General features: G+C 41.8%; 1 protein-coding gene and 1 non-coding gene across 4 annotated transcripts in view; both read right to left on the bottom strand.

Annotated features, from left to right (window-relative positions):
- Nucleotides 1-16516, bottom strand: part of LOC117826771 (contactin-associated protein-like 4) — a 275455-nt gene that overhangs the window by 12933 nt on the left and 246006 nt on the right. For all 3 annotated transcript variants that reach the window (XM_034703096.1, XM_034703099.1, XM_034703098.1), the window contains 3 exons: nucleotides 6316-6555; nucleotides 2027-2251; nucleotides 575-708 (listed from right to left, as the gene is read on the bottom strand). In XM_034703096.1, coding sequence (XP_034558987.1) covers nucleotides 575-708; nucleotides 2027-2251; nucleotides 6316-6555 — 599 coding nt within the window. The remainder of the gene's footprint in view (nucleotides 1-574; nucleotides 709-2026; nucleotides 2252-6315; nucleotides 6556-16516) is intronic.
- trnal-uaa lies at nucleotides 4797-4879 on the bottom strand. Its single transcript has one exon. It is a non-coding gene; the product is annotated as a tRNA-Leu (tRNA).

The raw sequence follows: 16516 nt of genomic DNA, 5'->3' as shown, positions 1-16516 counted from the left end.
GACCTTGATTTGACCCTTATATACCCTTTTTATATACTGTACTGTGAGCAAGTCAGAGATGTACAGGGGAGCTGAACCATTGAGTGCTTTATGGACTAATAGTAGGATTTTGAAATGGGTTTTATATTGAACGGGGAGCCAGTGAAGTGTTTTGAGAACCGGTGTGATATGATCATATTTTCTTGTATGTGTCAGGATTCTAGCTGCTGTGTTCTGGATGAGTTGGAGTCGTGCCATGGAGTGTTTGGCTAGACCTGCGTACAGGTCTAAAAATATTCTCTGTCAGTTCTTTCTTTATAGCCCCAATTCATGTCACATGTTACATAAGACATCTTAAAAAAAGAGCAGGTCTAGAACATAGCCTTTCTTGTCTTATATACACAAAATAAATCCACCATGAGTAGAGCACTCTCCAGCATTTAGCAAGTTACAGCTCCAAGGACAAACTTCCTTTAACAGGCAGAAACCTCCAGCAGGACCAGACTCATGTTAGACAGCCGTGTGATGTGACTGTCTATGTGGGCTAAAAATGGTTTGTTGTCAAGAACAAGATGAGCGGATTCATTGGTTTTACCTGCACAGACACAGAGTCCGTCAGCCTCCTGATGCTCACAGTGTGAAGCTGTCCGTTGGCCAGGCTCCTCACTCTGCTCCTCAACACCTCAGCCTCTCTGCTGCTGTCCAGCTTGTATCTCACCTCCAGCATGTCTTCACACATGAAACACATCACACAGCGGAGTTACACTTCAGATCACACAGAGAGGGAAAAAAAACCATTTATTTTTAGAGCGAGAGAGAGAGAAAGATCTGTGCTTTGTTGGGTTACAGGCTAAACTTCTCTTTAATCCTGCAGAGGGAAACCTGATAAATTTAAATACAATGTTCTTTCTATAAGAGATGTCTACAACAAGAGGATTAGAGCTAATTCTTCATTAAAAAAAATAGTAATTAATTCTGATAATCTCCATTATTAGAACAATAAGTGCAGAAATAACAAAAGCCCTGTGATGCTGTGAGATAGGAGTAAGAAATTAAAGGTTTAAAATCATTATTGTATCATATCAATAGGGCTTCACAACCTCAATGTATCATCTGTTTTTCCTTTGAGGGTGAAATGAGTAACAATAGCTACTCTCTTTACAAACGTATTCCGGAAAACTCAGGTTTCATGGAGGGCTTGTTTTGGGGCAGGGGAGGTGTAAATGCACTCAAGAGTAAAAAGAAATGAGCCACCTCAAGGCAAATAAGAGAAAGCTCCCAGGGATTTAATTGGGCGCTTCAGTTTGAGTGCATTTACCTGACGACTCCTAGGTCAGCATGAAAACCTTAATGCCCCGCTGTCCTCTGACTCATTAACACCAGAACAAGTCAATCTGCGGCTAATCTAGCAGCAAAGTGCGGATTTTATTAAACTTCTGGAGGCTGAAAATGTGATTTCAGATTTAAAGTGCCTCCTGCTTCTCTTAAAAGTGAGCGTAATTATTTCACACTGAAGTTGATAAAACACATCAGCAAGTTTTCAGCTGTTTTCTCCAGCAGCACGCCGACCTGTCACCCATTAGCACCCACCAGACTCTTATTCCCTTAGCTGCACTCCTCAGGTCTCAGAGAGAGGACCTGTGAACACTTCTTTATGTCTGCAGGAGACTAAAGCTAATAGCCGGCCCTGCTGGATGGATTAAACGGAGGTAGAGACTGACGGGGCGAATCAGAGAGAGGAGAGATCTGACAGAGAGAGAATGAGAAGAGCAGGAGATGCGGAGGAGGAAACAAGGAGGGGTGATGTCAAGAGGAGATGACAGGATGAAAGGAAGAGCGGAGGAAAGGTAAGATGAGAGGCTGGGAGAAGATATGAGAGGAAGTCAAGGAAGATTTTAGGTTAAATGATATGGAGAGAATAATTTAGAACGAGGGAGATCATCACCCAAGAAGACAGAGAGTGAGAAGATGCAATCACCAAGAAGGTTTTGGATGATTGGAAGAAGGAGGAAAGCAGGAGACTCCTTCAAAATAAAAGCCTCCTCACCGTGCTTGTTGATGAGCAGGGCCAGGTACTCTCTGTAGTAGGAGCTGACGTAGAACAGCACAGCCGGACTCTGATTGGTCCTGAAGCTCAGAGAGACGTTCTCTCCTCTCAGCGTCATGTCGGAGTAGATGGAGGACGGCAGAGCGCTGCTGTTTCCTCTTAACTCATACAGCTCCTTGAAGGTGTAGGTGACAGACGTCTCCGGTTTGAAGCTGGCTGACAACTCTGGAGGAGGGAGAGTGTTTCTTTAATAACTTCTGATTTGTTTCTGACGTTTACAGAATACTTTGTAGCTGTGTTACAGATTCACAAAGAGGTCTCATTTCACTGTTTGTTTTGAACGAGAATGCAGCCCTGGTCTCCTGGAGGAAAGAACAAGAAGACAGGGTCATGAAACTCTGTAAGATGATCATCTTCAGCCTCATACGTTGAAGCATCTGGCTACAAACTTCCATGAGGTTTCTGTGGAGGCATCAAAACAACTCAACACATCTGATTAACCCACAAGAATATAAAAATATACTCCCTAAATATCTACAAAGAGCTGAAATCGTTACAAGAATTGATCTGTAGAGCTGTCAGGTCTTTGGTTTAATGTTTCGGCAGCAAACACGAGTGAACTTTAAAAATATCAAACACAGAGAATGTGTCACTGTGACTTACAAAGGCATCAAAAACAAGCGCTCTTTGTGACTCAGCACGGCGGAGCGGATGAGTGGGTTCAGGAGATATCAATATTTAGTGGGAGGAGGGTGAACTGAGCTCTTTTTAACAAAGTAGAAGCATCTGAACCCTCTTATGTTATTAATGTCACCGAGAGCATTAAAGGTCAACGTGATGACGCAGAGTTAGCATCAAACAGACGACCCCGACGCATCGAGTGGACACGATTTAAAACACCTTTGATATCATATAGAAGCTGAGCTGTACGTTTTCTGAACAATATGGATGCTTAACCTTTCTCAACATCGTCCAAACACCCACAGGTGGACGTGTGGGTGTTTCTCATTACTCACATTTTATTTCTATATGAGCTTAAGGGGATACATCTTGTTTAAACTGACGACTGGCATGCATACTCCAGTGTTTTATAGATCCTTGTGCATGAGAATCATTTTCATAACTTTGACATGAGTGCAGATTTTTTTTAATGCAAAAGAAAGACTTTTAAGTTCTAGTCTAAACAAGTCCATATTTAAATATCCACATAAACCTCTTTCACTCAATCGTGGATGGACAGCTTGATGGTCAGACACCTCTATAGCTTTAAGATATAGTGCCCTGTTACCCCTCAAGAACACTACGCTCCTAACATGGAGGCCTGCTTGCTGTACCTTAAGTTTGTAAAAGTAGTATGGGAGGTCGAGCATTCAGTTATCAGGCACCTCTCCTTTGGGATCATCTACCAATCAGGGTCCAGGAGGCAGACACCCTCTCTACTTTTAAGAGTAGGCATCAAACTTTCCTTTTTGATAAAGCTTATAGTTAGAGCTGGATCAGGCTTGGACCAGCTTGGCCCTTTTCCACTATTTCCACAGTTCCAGCCCTACTTGACTCAACTCGGCTCTACTCGACTCGACTCTACTCGGTTTGGGTTCCTTCTCCAACAGCCCGAGTACCGTCTCACGGTGGGCAGGGTCGTCATAACACAGCTGCGCGTCATTTTGAATGCGACACAAAGACAACAATCACAAACAATGGAGGACATGGAGGCAATGGTGTACTTGCTGCTCGGTCTGTTGCCTTTTTTGTCGCAGTCCAAGTGAGAGAGGAAAGCAAAAGAAGAGCAAAAGAGTACTGATGCCATTTTTTAAAAATGGCGGGTTTGATCCTGTGTTGGGAGCGATTGGGCGTTGCGCTCATGACTCTTCGGTGACGACATTCTCTGAACAATCAGTGGCCGGCAGTGTGTCGACGTCACCTTTTAGTATCGGCTAAGCCAAGCGGCAAACTCCGGTCTCAAACGATGAAGCAAATGCGGAAGTGTTATAAACTGCAATACATCGAAAATCCGCTTGAGGCTGGCTGCAGAAACACCGGAAACCACATAGATATGAATGGGAAAAAGACGATCTTTGCAGCATTAATAAACATGTTTACAGCCTGGTTCAAAAAACGGCTTGGCCCTACAACGCTAATCTCTCTAATGGCACACACTGTACGGGGGGGTGAATTTTTTTCTAACGTGACGGTTAAGAAGATATTAAGATTATGAGTTTTGCCCAAATAAGGACATGACTGACGTGACTCCCGGTCGGGAACACACAGCCATTGGCTAAGAGACTCACACTACGTCACACTCTGCCTAGTTGAGTTCTGCATTACCAATATGGCTGCTGCCGTCGATTTGCTTCAAAACAGCTCTCAGGAACAGATGGGTGACGTCACGGATACTACGTCCATATTTTTTACAGTCTATGGGCTAAGCTCCCTTGGAACCACAGCAGAGCAGGTAATGAAAACTGGTATCTGAGACGAGGTACCGTGCCCATGGAAACGCAACATAAACCGAGTAGAGTCAAGTCAAGTCGAGTAGAGCTAAGACGGGCCGGTGGAAAATGGCCATTAGTTATGCTGCTATAGGCTTAGACTGCTGGGGGAACTGACACACTGGGATTCTATCACAGCCCTCTCTCTGTATTTCCTCTCTCTCTTCATCTCCTCTATCTAAGCATATGGCTGTCTAACATGAGTAACATGTACTCTCTGCTCATCATTGATTTATCATTCACCATTCACCAACCAAAGTAGTTGACTTGATAAGTCAGACTACCAGGAGTGGGGTTCGAACCCACGAGGGCTGTTGCCCATTGGATCTTAAGTCCAACGCCTTAACCACTCGGCCATCCTGGTGGTTATCTATGAAACAAAAGGTGTATAAAAAGAACATACCGTGGTTGCTTCAAACTGCATGCTGGGATTCTTGTGCACCGCAGGAAAGCAGGTCCACAAAAGTCCTCTCAGTCAATGAACCAATCAAGTTTTATTAGTATGGCCAAATCTTAACACATTATCTCAAGACACTTTAGATAACAAGCAGATCTACACTGAACTTTTTATTATTTATTTGACACACTGGGAAACCGCTTTGAGGCCTCAGAAGGAGAGATGGTAAATAATGAACATGTTTATTATTTGCAACTAGGAGTCCTGTAGTGTGTGGGATGCTCCGGGAGGAGCCGAGCACGCACAGTGTGTAATGTCACGTGTACCGGAGCAAAAGCCAATCAAGACGCAAGCTGACTCAGATGACTGACGGAGGAGGAAGTAAAAACAATAAAAAACATGGCGCCGGTGAAAACAAAAGTCCCTTGGACCTCCGAAATGGAAGTCCGACTGGTTGACTAGCGCACAGCCCTGCTCTCCAAGCTATCTGTAATACTTGTGACAGTTTTTACTTGCCTCCAACTCACGCTGGAATGCATACAGCCCACATTCCTGCCGTCTCCATGACTTTTTCCATAATCGTTTTTCTTTTTTGTGTGTTTTCAGAAAGTAAAAGGCTAAAAGTCACATTTTACTACGTTTTACTTTGTTTGACTACATTTTACTACGTTTTACTATGCAAGATTTGGAATACTGAGCGTGAAGAACCTGACACTCTGCAGAAGAATCGGTTAGTGTGTGATGTGCTCCATAGTGCACACCACACACTATAATATCTTGTGCGATCTGTTTTTTGTTATTATCAAGTGTGTGGTCTCTAAATGTGTGAAGGTTTGAAGAATCCTGTAATGTGTGCCAGCCTTTAGGTAGCACTGTGGTGAAGGAAGGAAGGAAGGAAGAAAGGAAGAAAGAAGAAAGTAGAAAGGAAGGAAGGAAGGAAGGAAGGAAGGAAGGAAGGAAGGAAGGAAGGAAGGAAGGAAGGAAGGACGGACGGAAGGACGGACGGAGGAAGGAAGGAAGGAAGGAGGACATTTCAGGGTAGGCTATAATTTCTATGATCTGTCTCTTTCAGCTGTCCTGGCTTTAAGAGTCCTTACCACTCTGAGTAAAATAACAGAGAGAGACGCCTAGAGAAGAGGACCATCATTTTGGACTTCTTTAGTGCCTCATTGAAAAGCATGTACCTTTCAGACAGACTCTTTTAACTTTGAGGGGTTGTCCCTGTTTGAAGGACATTGCAGGAAATGCATTTTCCAGCCACAATCTTGTCCTGAAGCTTGTTACGGTTCCTGTTTTAAACACATCGTAAATAATTTTGACCTTGATTGGACCTGAAACTTTGCATTCTCTTTAGGAAGTAATTTATTCAGCATAAATCTGTAAGTTTTAATCCTACATCCCACCTGTATGGCAGAAGACTCCAGTGTATGCTGACAGGCTGCAGTCACAGTGGAATCCGTTGGCTCTCTCCACACAGCGGCCCTGGTTCTGGCAGAGCGAGCCGTAGCTGCTGCAGTGACCCGGGCAGCCGGCTCGAACCCCGGGTGTGATCTTTGCCCTCTCCTCCAGGTCCAGGGTGACGCCGTTCAGCTGCAGGGAGCGAATACACCCTCGAAAGCCCTTCTGCCTGGATGCTGTGCCTCCTGACAACACAGAAAAAGTGCATGATATTAGCATTGTATTTACATTTTAATGAGCAAAGAAGGAACGCTCAGGCCAAAGAGGTGACAACAGTCCTGCCTCTGGATCCACTGCAGCACACCAGCTGACTTCCTTTTTCAGCCTGTCTCTCATTCTGTCGCATGTTGACAAGAGTGTATTCTTTCTCTCTCTTCTTTTCTATTTCTTCTCCTCCAGTCAGCAGCTGCACATCCACATGTCTTCTCTGCTCTCTCACAAGCTCCAAACTGTCAACACTCCTCTCAAGAAATGATACAACCATGAAACGGCTCTGAGGCAACAAGCTGGAGGTGGAAAACACTTTTTGATGACATAACTTTCATCACCAGTCCCGCTGCCTGATGCCATCATCGCTGCTCGGTGTGCGAGTGTCTGGTATCTTCCAGGACATGCTGTATGTGCTCACTTTATTCTTCAAAGCTCAAAGCTGCAAAGTAGAAACTCTGTATTCAACTTTGTAAATCCTCTCTCAGGTATAACACCTATTGTTCCCAAAGTTCAAACACGACAACCCCCGTTCCTGCAAAGATCACAGATTCAAACCCCTGTTGTTGCTCAGAGCGCAAACTTGGCAGCTCTTTGCTCTCTGAGTTTGAAGCTAACAACTTCCTATTGTTCGGCAGCAGCAGCAGCTTTCACACCAATAAATCACAGAGCTCTGTTCCTCTCTCCTCCAGGCCTCCTCTCTCTCTGTTCTGATTTCAGCCCTATGAATTATTGAACCAGCCGAGGAACACAGGATATGAAAGTTGCCTCGACGTTTCCTCTGACACAATACAATGCAATATTAATCCTTTAAAAGCTAACCTAGTCACTGTTAAACATTAGTTTTCAATATTTAGGAAAATAAATAATGATTGTAAAAGAAATGACAAAATATTCTTGCTTTAAATATTTAGAAATATTTTTAAATTATTTATAAATTATATATTTATTATTATTTTGTTTTTACAGTGTCTCCTTCAGTATTTAAAACATATCTATTCTCTGTGCTTGGCCTAGAACTGGACAGTCTGGAGTCAGTGGCTGAGAGGAGGTTGATGGACAAACTGCGAGCCATCCTGGACAACCCCTCTCACCTTCTCCATGATGAGCTGTGGCTGATGGGGAGCCCGTTCAGACAACGCATCATTCCACCACGGTGCAAGACTGAATGCTTCAGGTGCTCCTTTGTGCCCACCGCCATCAGACTGTTAAACTGTAACAGAGGACACAGACTGCACCATGCTGACCACTGACACCCCCCCCCCCCCCCCCCCCCCCCCCACCATGAACAGATCCATACCATCCCTGCTCTGTCTGTCACACTCCATTATCTCATCTCGAACTCTCTCTCTTGACAGCTGCTGGCATTATAATGCATAATATATTATATTATATAATTATCTTGCCATATTATTATTATATTATGTTATATTACATTATTATTCTAGCTACAACTCATGGTCATATTCTACAACTAATGGTCATATTACAGTCATGGCCAAAAGTTTTGAGAATGACACAACTATTAATTTTCACAAAGTCTGCTGTTTCAGTTTTTATAATGGCAATTTGCATATACTCCAGAATGTTATGAGGAGTGATCAGCTCAACTGCAATTAATTGCAAAGTCCCTCTTTGCCTTGAAAATGAACTTTATCACCAAAAACACATTTCCACTGCATTTCAGCCCTGCCACAAAAGGACCAGCTAACATCATTTCAATGACACACAGGTGTCACACACATTAACACAGGTGTGGGTGTTGATGAGGACAAGGCTGGCGATCAATCTGTCATGATAGAGTGACTGGACACTTTAAAAGGAAGATGATGCATGACACCATTGTTCCTCATCTGTTAGCCATGGTTACCTGCAAGGAAACACGAGCAGCCATCATTGCAATGCACAAAAAGGGCCTAACAGGGAAGTTTACAGCAGCGAGTAAGATTGCACCTCAGTCAACCGTCTATCCAATTATCAAGAACTTCAAGGAGAGAGGTTCAATTGTTGCCAAACAGGCTCCAGGGCGCCCAAGAAAGTCCAGCAAGCGCCAGGACCGTCTCCTGAAGGTGTTACAGCTGCGGGATCGGGCCACCACCAGTGCAGAGCTTGCTCAGGAATGGCAGCAGGCAGGTGTGAGTGCATCTGCACGCACAGTGAGGCGAAGACTTTTGGATGAAGGCCTGGTGTCAAGGAGGGCAGCAAAGAAGCCACTTCTCTCCAGTAAAAACATCAGGGACAGACTGATATTCTGCAGAAGGTACAGGGACTGGACTGCTGAGGACTGGGGTAAAGTCATTTTCTCTGATGAATCCCCTTTCCGATTGTTTGGGGCATCTGGAGGAAAGCTTGTTCGGAGAAGACGAGGTGAGCGCTGCCATCAGTCCTGTCTCTTGCCAACAGTGAAGCATCCTGAGACCATTCATGTGTGGGGTTGCTTTTCGGTCAAGGGAGTGGGCTCTCTCATAATCTTGCCTAAAAACACAGCCATGAATAAAGAATGGTACCAGAACGTCCTCCGAGAGCAACTTCTCCCAACCATCCAAGGGCAGTTTGGTGATGAAGAATGCCCTTTCCAACATGATGGAGCACCTTGCCATAAAGCAAAAGTCATAACTAAATGGCTCGGGGAACAAAACATTAAGATTTTGGGCCCTTGGCCAGGAAACTCCCCAGATCTTAATCCCATTGAGAACTTGTGGTCAATCTTCAAGAGGCGGGTGGACAATCAAAAACCCACAAATTCTGACAAACTCCAAGCATTGATTATGCAAGAATGGACTGCCATCAGTCAGGATTTGGTCCAGAAGTTGATTGACAGCATGCCAGGGAGAATTGCAGAAGTCTTGGAAAAGAAGGGTCAACACTGCAAATATTGACTTATTGCATGAATTCTGTGTAATTCTCAATAAAAGCTTTTGATACTTATGAAATGCTTCTAATTGTATTTCATTATACCATAGAAACATCTGACAAAAACTCCTAAAAACCCTGAAGCAGCAGACTTTGTGAAAATGTAATATTTATGTCATTCTCAAAACTTTTGGCCATGACTGCACATACCATATTATTTTTATTTATTGCTTAATTTGTCATTACCAACCATAATCACTCCATGTCAACCTGTCACTACTGAAATTTTTGAATACTGCCTGTAATTACTTCTATTTAATTTAAATTCCATTTGTAACATTGTATATATCTAAATTGTATTCTAGCTTTATTTATCTATTGTTATTTTTACTTATTTTATTTTATTTTTATATATTTTTTTATTTTTATTTTTACTTATTTTTACTTATTGAAACTTCTTTCTTGATTGTACTTATGTTTGGGTTGCTGTAACAACTGAATTTCCCCCCCGGGGGATCAATAAAGTAATATCTTATCTTATCTTAATATCTTATCTTAAATGCTGCATGTTTCTTGTGTATTTCAGTCAGGACCACTCCTCATTGAGAATTATCATTTGCATGCAATAAGTCATATTTGGCTCTTTTCTGGGAGCTCCCTGCCCTTTCATGTGCTTTTGTGGAAGGGCAAAGCCTGAGGCGGGTAGAGCACACCTCCCCTCCCATTTTATGTCTATGCATAATCCTCTGTATATCCGGTACATACTGCAGTTTCGACAATGAGGGAGACTTTGACTTTGTCATGACAAGCCAAGGCAGGGAGAGCAGCAGCAAAGACCCCTGGGGTACAGAACAGAGCGTGCATCAGTGACAAAACAAGACACTGGTAAAATCAGACACAGCAGAACTCTTGTATCTTTTATATTTCATAAAGCTGATTATCAGAGAACACTCCCCATCTCTTATGTACCTGTAGCTGTGCGACTGCTGATATGCTCTATTCTTTCACAGGAGTGACACCATAGACTGCATTCAAAATTGATGTAGTCTTCATGACATCGCTCACTCCAACTAACTTTCAGCAAATCCAGGCCCAGGGCAAAGAGGTTAAGTTGAGGCTATAGCCTTGTTACTTGGCGAGCAACTACAGTGCCCCCATCTTTCAGTTAAATCAGCTACTGCCCTAATTCTGCATGACTGTAAACCTTGAAAACGGGTGATAGTTATATAGGCAGTCATCACAAACAGTAACCAACCGGCTGTAACACTCTAAAGCAAGACAGCACTAGTCCTGAAAATGTAAGACTCTTGACTTCAGTCTAATCTCAGATATCATCGGCTCTTGTCTGATTATTATACAGCTTACAGTCTGGGAGCAACATGTCATTTTTCTTGGCTATGTCATTGTTTAAGTTTCACACTAACAATCTATGATGTGAGAATAGAGTCATATCTCTGGCCTCTTTTGCTCTCCACATGAACTGCTCCTGCATACAGTCTTCTGAAACACCAGTGAACACAACCTGTGCCATTAGAAACTAACAACTAAACACTTCTGTGACCATTATTCATTTCCAATGATGTCAGATTCAGTATCAATACCCAGATATCCAACTATACTATAAACTGCAGCTTCAAAAAGAAGCCAATTCTTTTGAAAAGTTGCTCCCTGCCCAAAAAAATCTGTTTTGTGAAGTAATCATAAAAAACGCCTCAAGATACAGATGCCATAGAGGCTATAGACAACACATCAGTCAATAAATGGCTCGTAGTTAGCTCAGATTTGAACTCATTTTAATGCAAACAGTAATAATAATCAGAGAACATGAGAACTGTATCTTTTACCATTCAAAATGAGTGACTTCCTCCATTAGATTTTACACACACAGACTTGTACCACTGACTTTTTTTTTAAGATAAAGATATTCTGCAGATATTTGATATCTAGATTAAACTAGGAGAGTTTAATTTAAATTCAAACATTTTAGAAGCACCAAATCTACCAATCAGTTAATATTTTCTAAGCATAAATCAAAGAGCCTTTTACTCTGAGAAGCCCTGGACACTTGCATTGCCTGAAATGTTGACACAGCATTTTGTTTGAATTCTTGCAGGAACCAGAAACAGATCCCTGAAGATTACCACCCTCGATCGAAGCAGCAACACGAAGACAGGGGAACGTTACTGTTCAACAAACTCTCCTAACGTTGAGTTCATCAGAGGAAAGAGGGTTTGAACTACGACATCCTGCAGCTCTTCAGATGGATTACACTCTCACCACTCATCAAATGGAGACCCTGCTTACAGGAAACACTCAGAAGAGCATAATGAGGGATCTGTGACGAGGAAATCAAAGACAGCATCAAAGAACCCAAGTGCAGATAAACTCCTCCTCCGACTGAAAGAAGAGAAAAGCCATCAGGGGGGACTTTTGAGAAACTTTCAACCTCACATCAAGAAGAGGTAGCTTTTAAGCCTCAACATAAAATCTGCATAGTGTGGACTGCAGCACAGAGCGAGAGTGGAAACCAATCAGTGAAAGGAGATCAGAGTACTCATCAAAGGAGCTGCAGGTGCAGGGCTCTGCTTTAAGCTCAGGCAGCAAAACAGAGGAAGAAGGAGTAATCCACAGCCGCTGCATGAGATTCAACATGTGTGTCAGCTTAGAGAAGAGAATCAAACAGGAAATCTGGATGTTATGTGATGATGCAGATTAAACATGCTGTGCAGAGGAGGATTTAAGCTGTTAGGCGTGAGAGATGTAGATCAAACAAAACATCAAAGACAGAAGTGTGCAGAACACTGTATGTGTACTGATTAAAGCTGCACACAAGAACGGAACATATCATTGCATCTATCCATAACATATGCTGTTTATTCTAATGTGTGTCAAAATCACAAAAACCTGCAAAGACTGGATGCCCACATGAAGTTTGAAATGATATGTTTAGTTTTTCGTGGATTATGTAACAGTGTGAAATCAATACCTGGGTGTGATCCTCAAAAACAAAGCAGACCACTTTTAATTAATGACCCTTTAAGTAAGGGATCCACTTGTCAGGGTCTTGTCCACCCTGAAGGGACTCTATTTCCCATAACTACCTGCTAACCATCCTCGCTACTAACTTAAGACACAAACACGCTGGCAAAAAACATTGATTAAAGATTATTTAACTGATTTTAAATGATTCATGTTTACAGTTTTTAAAAAATAGTCCCAGTGATTCCTCGTCAGTGATCGTTCCATGATGATGGATTCTTCTCTGCCTGTTGCAGTGGATTGAATATGAAACTGTCCTCATTCAGCTCTCCTTCCTCTCTGAGCTCTGCGGTTCACACACCTTTAAAAAGAAACTAATGTCACAACTTTGAACCCTGCTGCTATCATCACCACCACTCATGGTTTAAGTTTCTTTGTAGAGATCGATCACCTAAAGTTTCTCTCACCTGCTCCACTCCTTCATCATATTGCGGACAATATGAAAATGTCTGTTAGCCTGCAGATTTAGCATGCTAACTGAAACTAACCTTTTAGCCACATTGTTTTGATGCTAACGGAAGCTAACAGTTTTACCTCACCTTACGGTCTATGGTGTCAACAAGCAGAAGCTAAATGTGTCTGAACTCTTTTACGGCGATTGATTTGACATGACGTGTGATCAGTTTGCCTCTGACGTTGCTCATGTTAGTGAAAGTTAATAATCATTCTCAAGGGAAATTGACCATCGACTGTATGAAAAATGGACGTAGTATCCGTGACGTCACCCATCTGTTTCTGAAGCACTGTTTTGAGGCCAATCGCAGTGGCAGCCATATTGGAAATGTTGAACCCAACATAACTGCTGTCGAGCGAGTGTGAGGTAAAGAGACGGGCTTTGAGCCTCCTAGCCAACAGCTACAGTGTTCCCACCTTTGTGCCTCTCGTGATGGAAAACTATCTTAGAAATTGCAGCGTTGTGAAAAAATTCTCCCCATAAAGTGTGTGCCGATCGAGAAATGAGATATCCAGACTACACTCGTGTTTTGTACCAGGCTGTAAACATGTTTATTTCTGCCGTAAAGATCGTCTTGTTTGAATTGGTGTGTATGTGGTTTCCGGTACTTCTGGAGTCAGCCTCAAGTGGATCCTCGATGAACTGCAGCTTTTAACACTTCCGCATTGGCCTCATACTTTTAAATTGGAGGTTGCTGCTTGGTTTTGACCAATCAGAATCAAGAATCCTACACAGCCGGAAGATCAGCAAGAAAGCCGGGTAATAAGCTCAATTAATCCTTCTCTAAGGCAAGGATTTATGAAAAACAAAAAGCTCAGAGGCATGGTAGGGTTTTAAAAATGATTAAACTTGTGTTTAATGCCACAAAAACACCCAAAAAGGACTTGAAGAACAAAAACAAAACACAGAGTAGCAGATAGCTTTGATTTATCAGGATCCTGCTTCCATTATACGACAAAAAAACGACACATCAATGCTTTTCTTTTTTTGCAGAATCAAAGGATTCCTCAAAATCCTCATACAGGAGGGCGCTTTGACTTCACACAGCTGCAGAGAGAAATCAACACAGTGATGAGCGGTTAATTCACAGCAGAGCGGCGCAATTGTATCTGTACAAAGGCTTAACTATCCAAACAGGGTGAAATAATTGCTCACAAACCTCCACAAAGGAAGGTATTTCTGCACCCTTTAAAAATGCTGTGCATGGATTTTTAGCTCATTTAATACCAACAGCAATAAAGGATTTGCAAAATGAACACTGCTGTAGATTATAACTCCGTGCAAGCCAATAAAACAGCTTATTAATCAAAACAATGGAACTCAGTGGTTTATGAAGCCAGCTGGGATTACAGCTCATAAATACAGTGTACATTGAAATGTGTCTCATGAATTTTCCACAAACAAAGCTCAGTGGCTCAGAATTCAAACAATGGGAACAGTTTGCTTTACAAATGTAGACTGAGTGAACACAATGTGTGCGGAAAGATGGTTTATGAATTAAACAAGACCATGCAGCAGCGTGTGAATCCAAATAACTCAATATTTTAGCCCCACATACTTTATGACGAGGAGGGATTGTGTGCTCGTGGATAAGCTGCACACAGTATAATATTTCATAAGCACATAGTAACCCTGCAGAGCCGAGAGCAACAGCCCCAGCACAAAAATGAAAAACATAAAACTATAAATACATAGATTTCTCATTTAATAGTCATGAGGTGCATTCCTTCAAAAATCACCTTCAGGGGCTCTGGTTGGGAGCGTAGCATGCTACTCCGTGTGCAGAGGTGATAATCTTTTATACACTGACCCCAGGTTGGACTTTGGCTCTTTGCCCTCTGCTGAATGTCATCCTTACTCCCTCCTCACAATATGTCCCATCCCTCTTCAGCTGTGCTATCATCAAAAAGCTAAGATTGGATGCGAGCACACTGATGTATAAGAGGTTACTTTCCCCATGTTTGACATTAACCTCTTTCATATTGTCAGTTCAAGATGTGATTTATACGCTAATGTGTAACATCTTGCCCTCAATATACGCAAATATTACAGAGTGCGACAAAAAGCCATATTCCCCTGGGTCCGCCTCTGATCCGTCGCAGCACCGGATCTGATAGGTTTCTAGTCAATAATAATAATAATAATAATAATAATAATAATAATAATAATAACTTTATTTATGTAGCACCTTTAAAAACAAATGTTTACTTTGTTATTCCAACCATGCTTTGACAAACAAAGCATGGTTGGAATAACAAAGTAAACCTTTTGACAGACGGGGAGGAGGAGTTTTAACATTGCAAAACAAAATGCAACGCAAGAGGTTAAAAAGAATACATGTAAATTAAACAGAATGAAGTGGTGTTACAATAGACCAATAAATCATTGTTGAGAGATTTTTTTAAGGGTAAATAGATAAAATAAATAAATATATAAAAAAGGATAAGTAAATAAAAGCATTAAAAGAGGTTTTCAAAGGAAGAGGAAGACAATGTGTTAACTTCCACTGGATCCGCTCAGTTGTGTTCTGACTGCGTCTCTGATCCGGCAGGTCGGAGCCCTCCAGATCAGATACACAAGACTTCTATCTTTGTCGGATGCCAGAGCACGACGCATCAATCTCAACAGAGCAGATGGAGCGGGACAGGAAGTCAGGCACCAAAACAAAATGAAAACATCCGGTTAATTTTCAGAATAAAACACCCTGTGTTATCACCAGATTGTAATTTTACTCTTTGGCTTTTAATCCAGCATGAGATGTGTTTGGTCTCTGTCTCTGTTTTTTTTTCTTGTATTTATCTTTATTTTTTTCCTTTTTTCTTACAGCGTTTTTATGTGTCTTTAAGGATTATTTTATTGTATTTTTTTATAGTGTTTTATGTTCTGTGTGTTTAACTTATTTTACCTCACTGTGCAGCACTTTGGTAAACTTTAATATTTCTTTAAATGTGCTATATAAATAAAGTGGATTGGATTGGAAAAAATGCACAAGAATCACTAAAGGATTCATCGTCAGGGGATGCCGATCATCTCAAATGTCTAACAAAAAAGGTTTGTAGAGCTGTTGAGATATTTCAGTCTTGATTGTAAAATGGTTTATTTCAGCAGAAACAAAGCTTCTGTTACTTCTAAACACGGTTTTCTCACACTGTGCAACCTTGCCTACTTTATACTGATGCTCAGCAGGTACATTCAAGGTGTAGTTCCTCATTCAAGGACATTATGAAAAGCACAGTGCTTACTGTACTCACATCAATGCTACAAACCTCCATTACAAACTCCAGTGTGTGAGTAAATACCAACACAATCTCACTCCATCACATACATCCATCAGACAGCTCTGGTTATTCAGAGATAAACGCAGAGCAGGTTCAGGCCGATGGTGGAGGATTATCAGTTAAACATATTCAGCAAATCAATATTCAGCTCGATTTCCCTGCTGCTGCTGCTCCTGCATCCAATATCATCAGTGTTTGTTGGTTTGTTTTCCCCCCACAGTGTTTACTGATATGAAGTGACATACATAATATTTGCAGAATGATAACACCTGATAAAATATGGATTTCATTTCTTTCTCCAGCGGGTTTACAAAT

The sequence above is a fragment of the Notolabrus celidotus genome, chromosome 15 (genome assembly GCF_009762535.1).
Source record: "Notolabrus celidotus isolate fNotCel1 chromosome 15, fNotCel1.pri, whole genome shotgun sequence".
NCBI classification, from domain to species: Eukaryota; Metazoa; Chordata; class Actinopteri; order Labriformes; family Labridae; genus Notolabrus; species Notolabrus celidotus.
The sequence above is the reverse complement of the archived record's forward strand: the minus strand, read 5'-3'. Positions and strand labels throughout refer to the sequence as shown.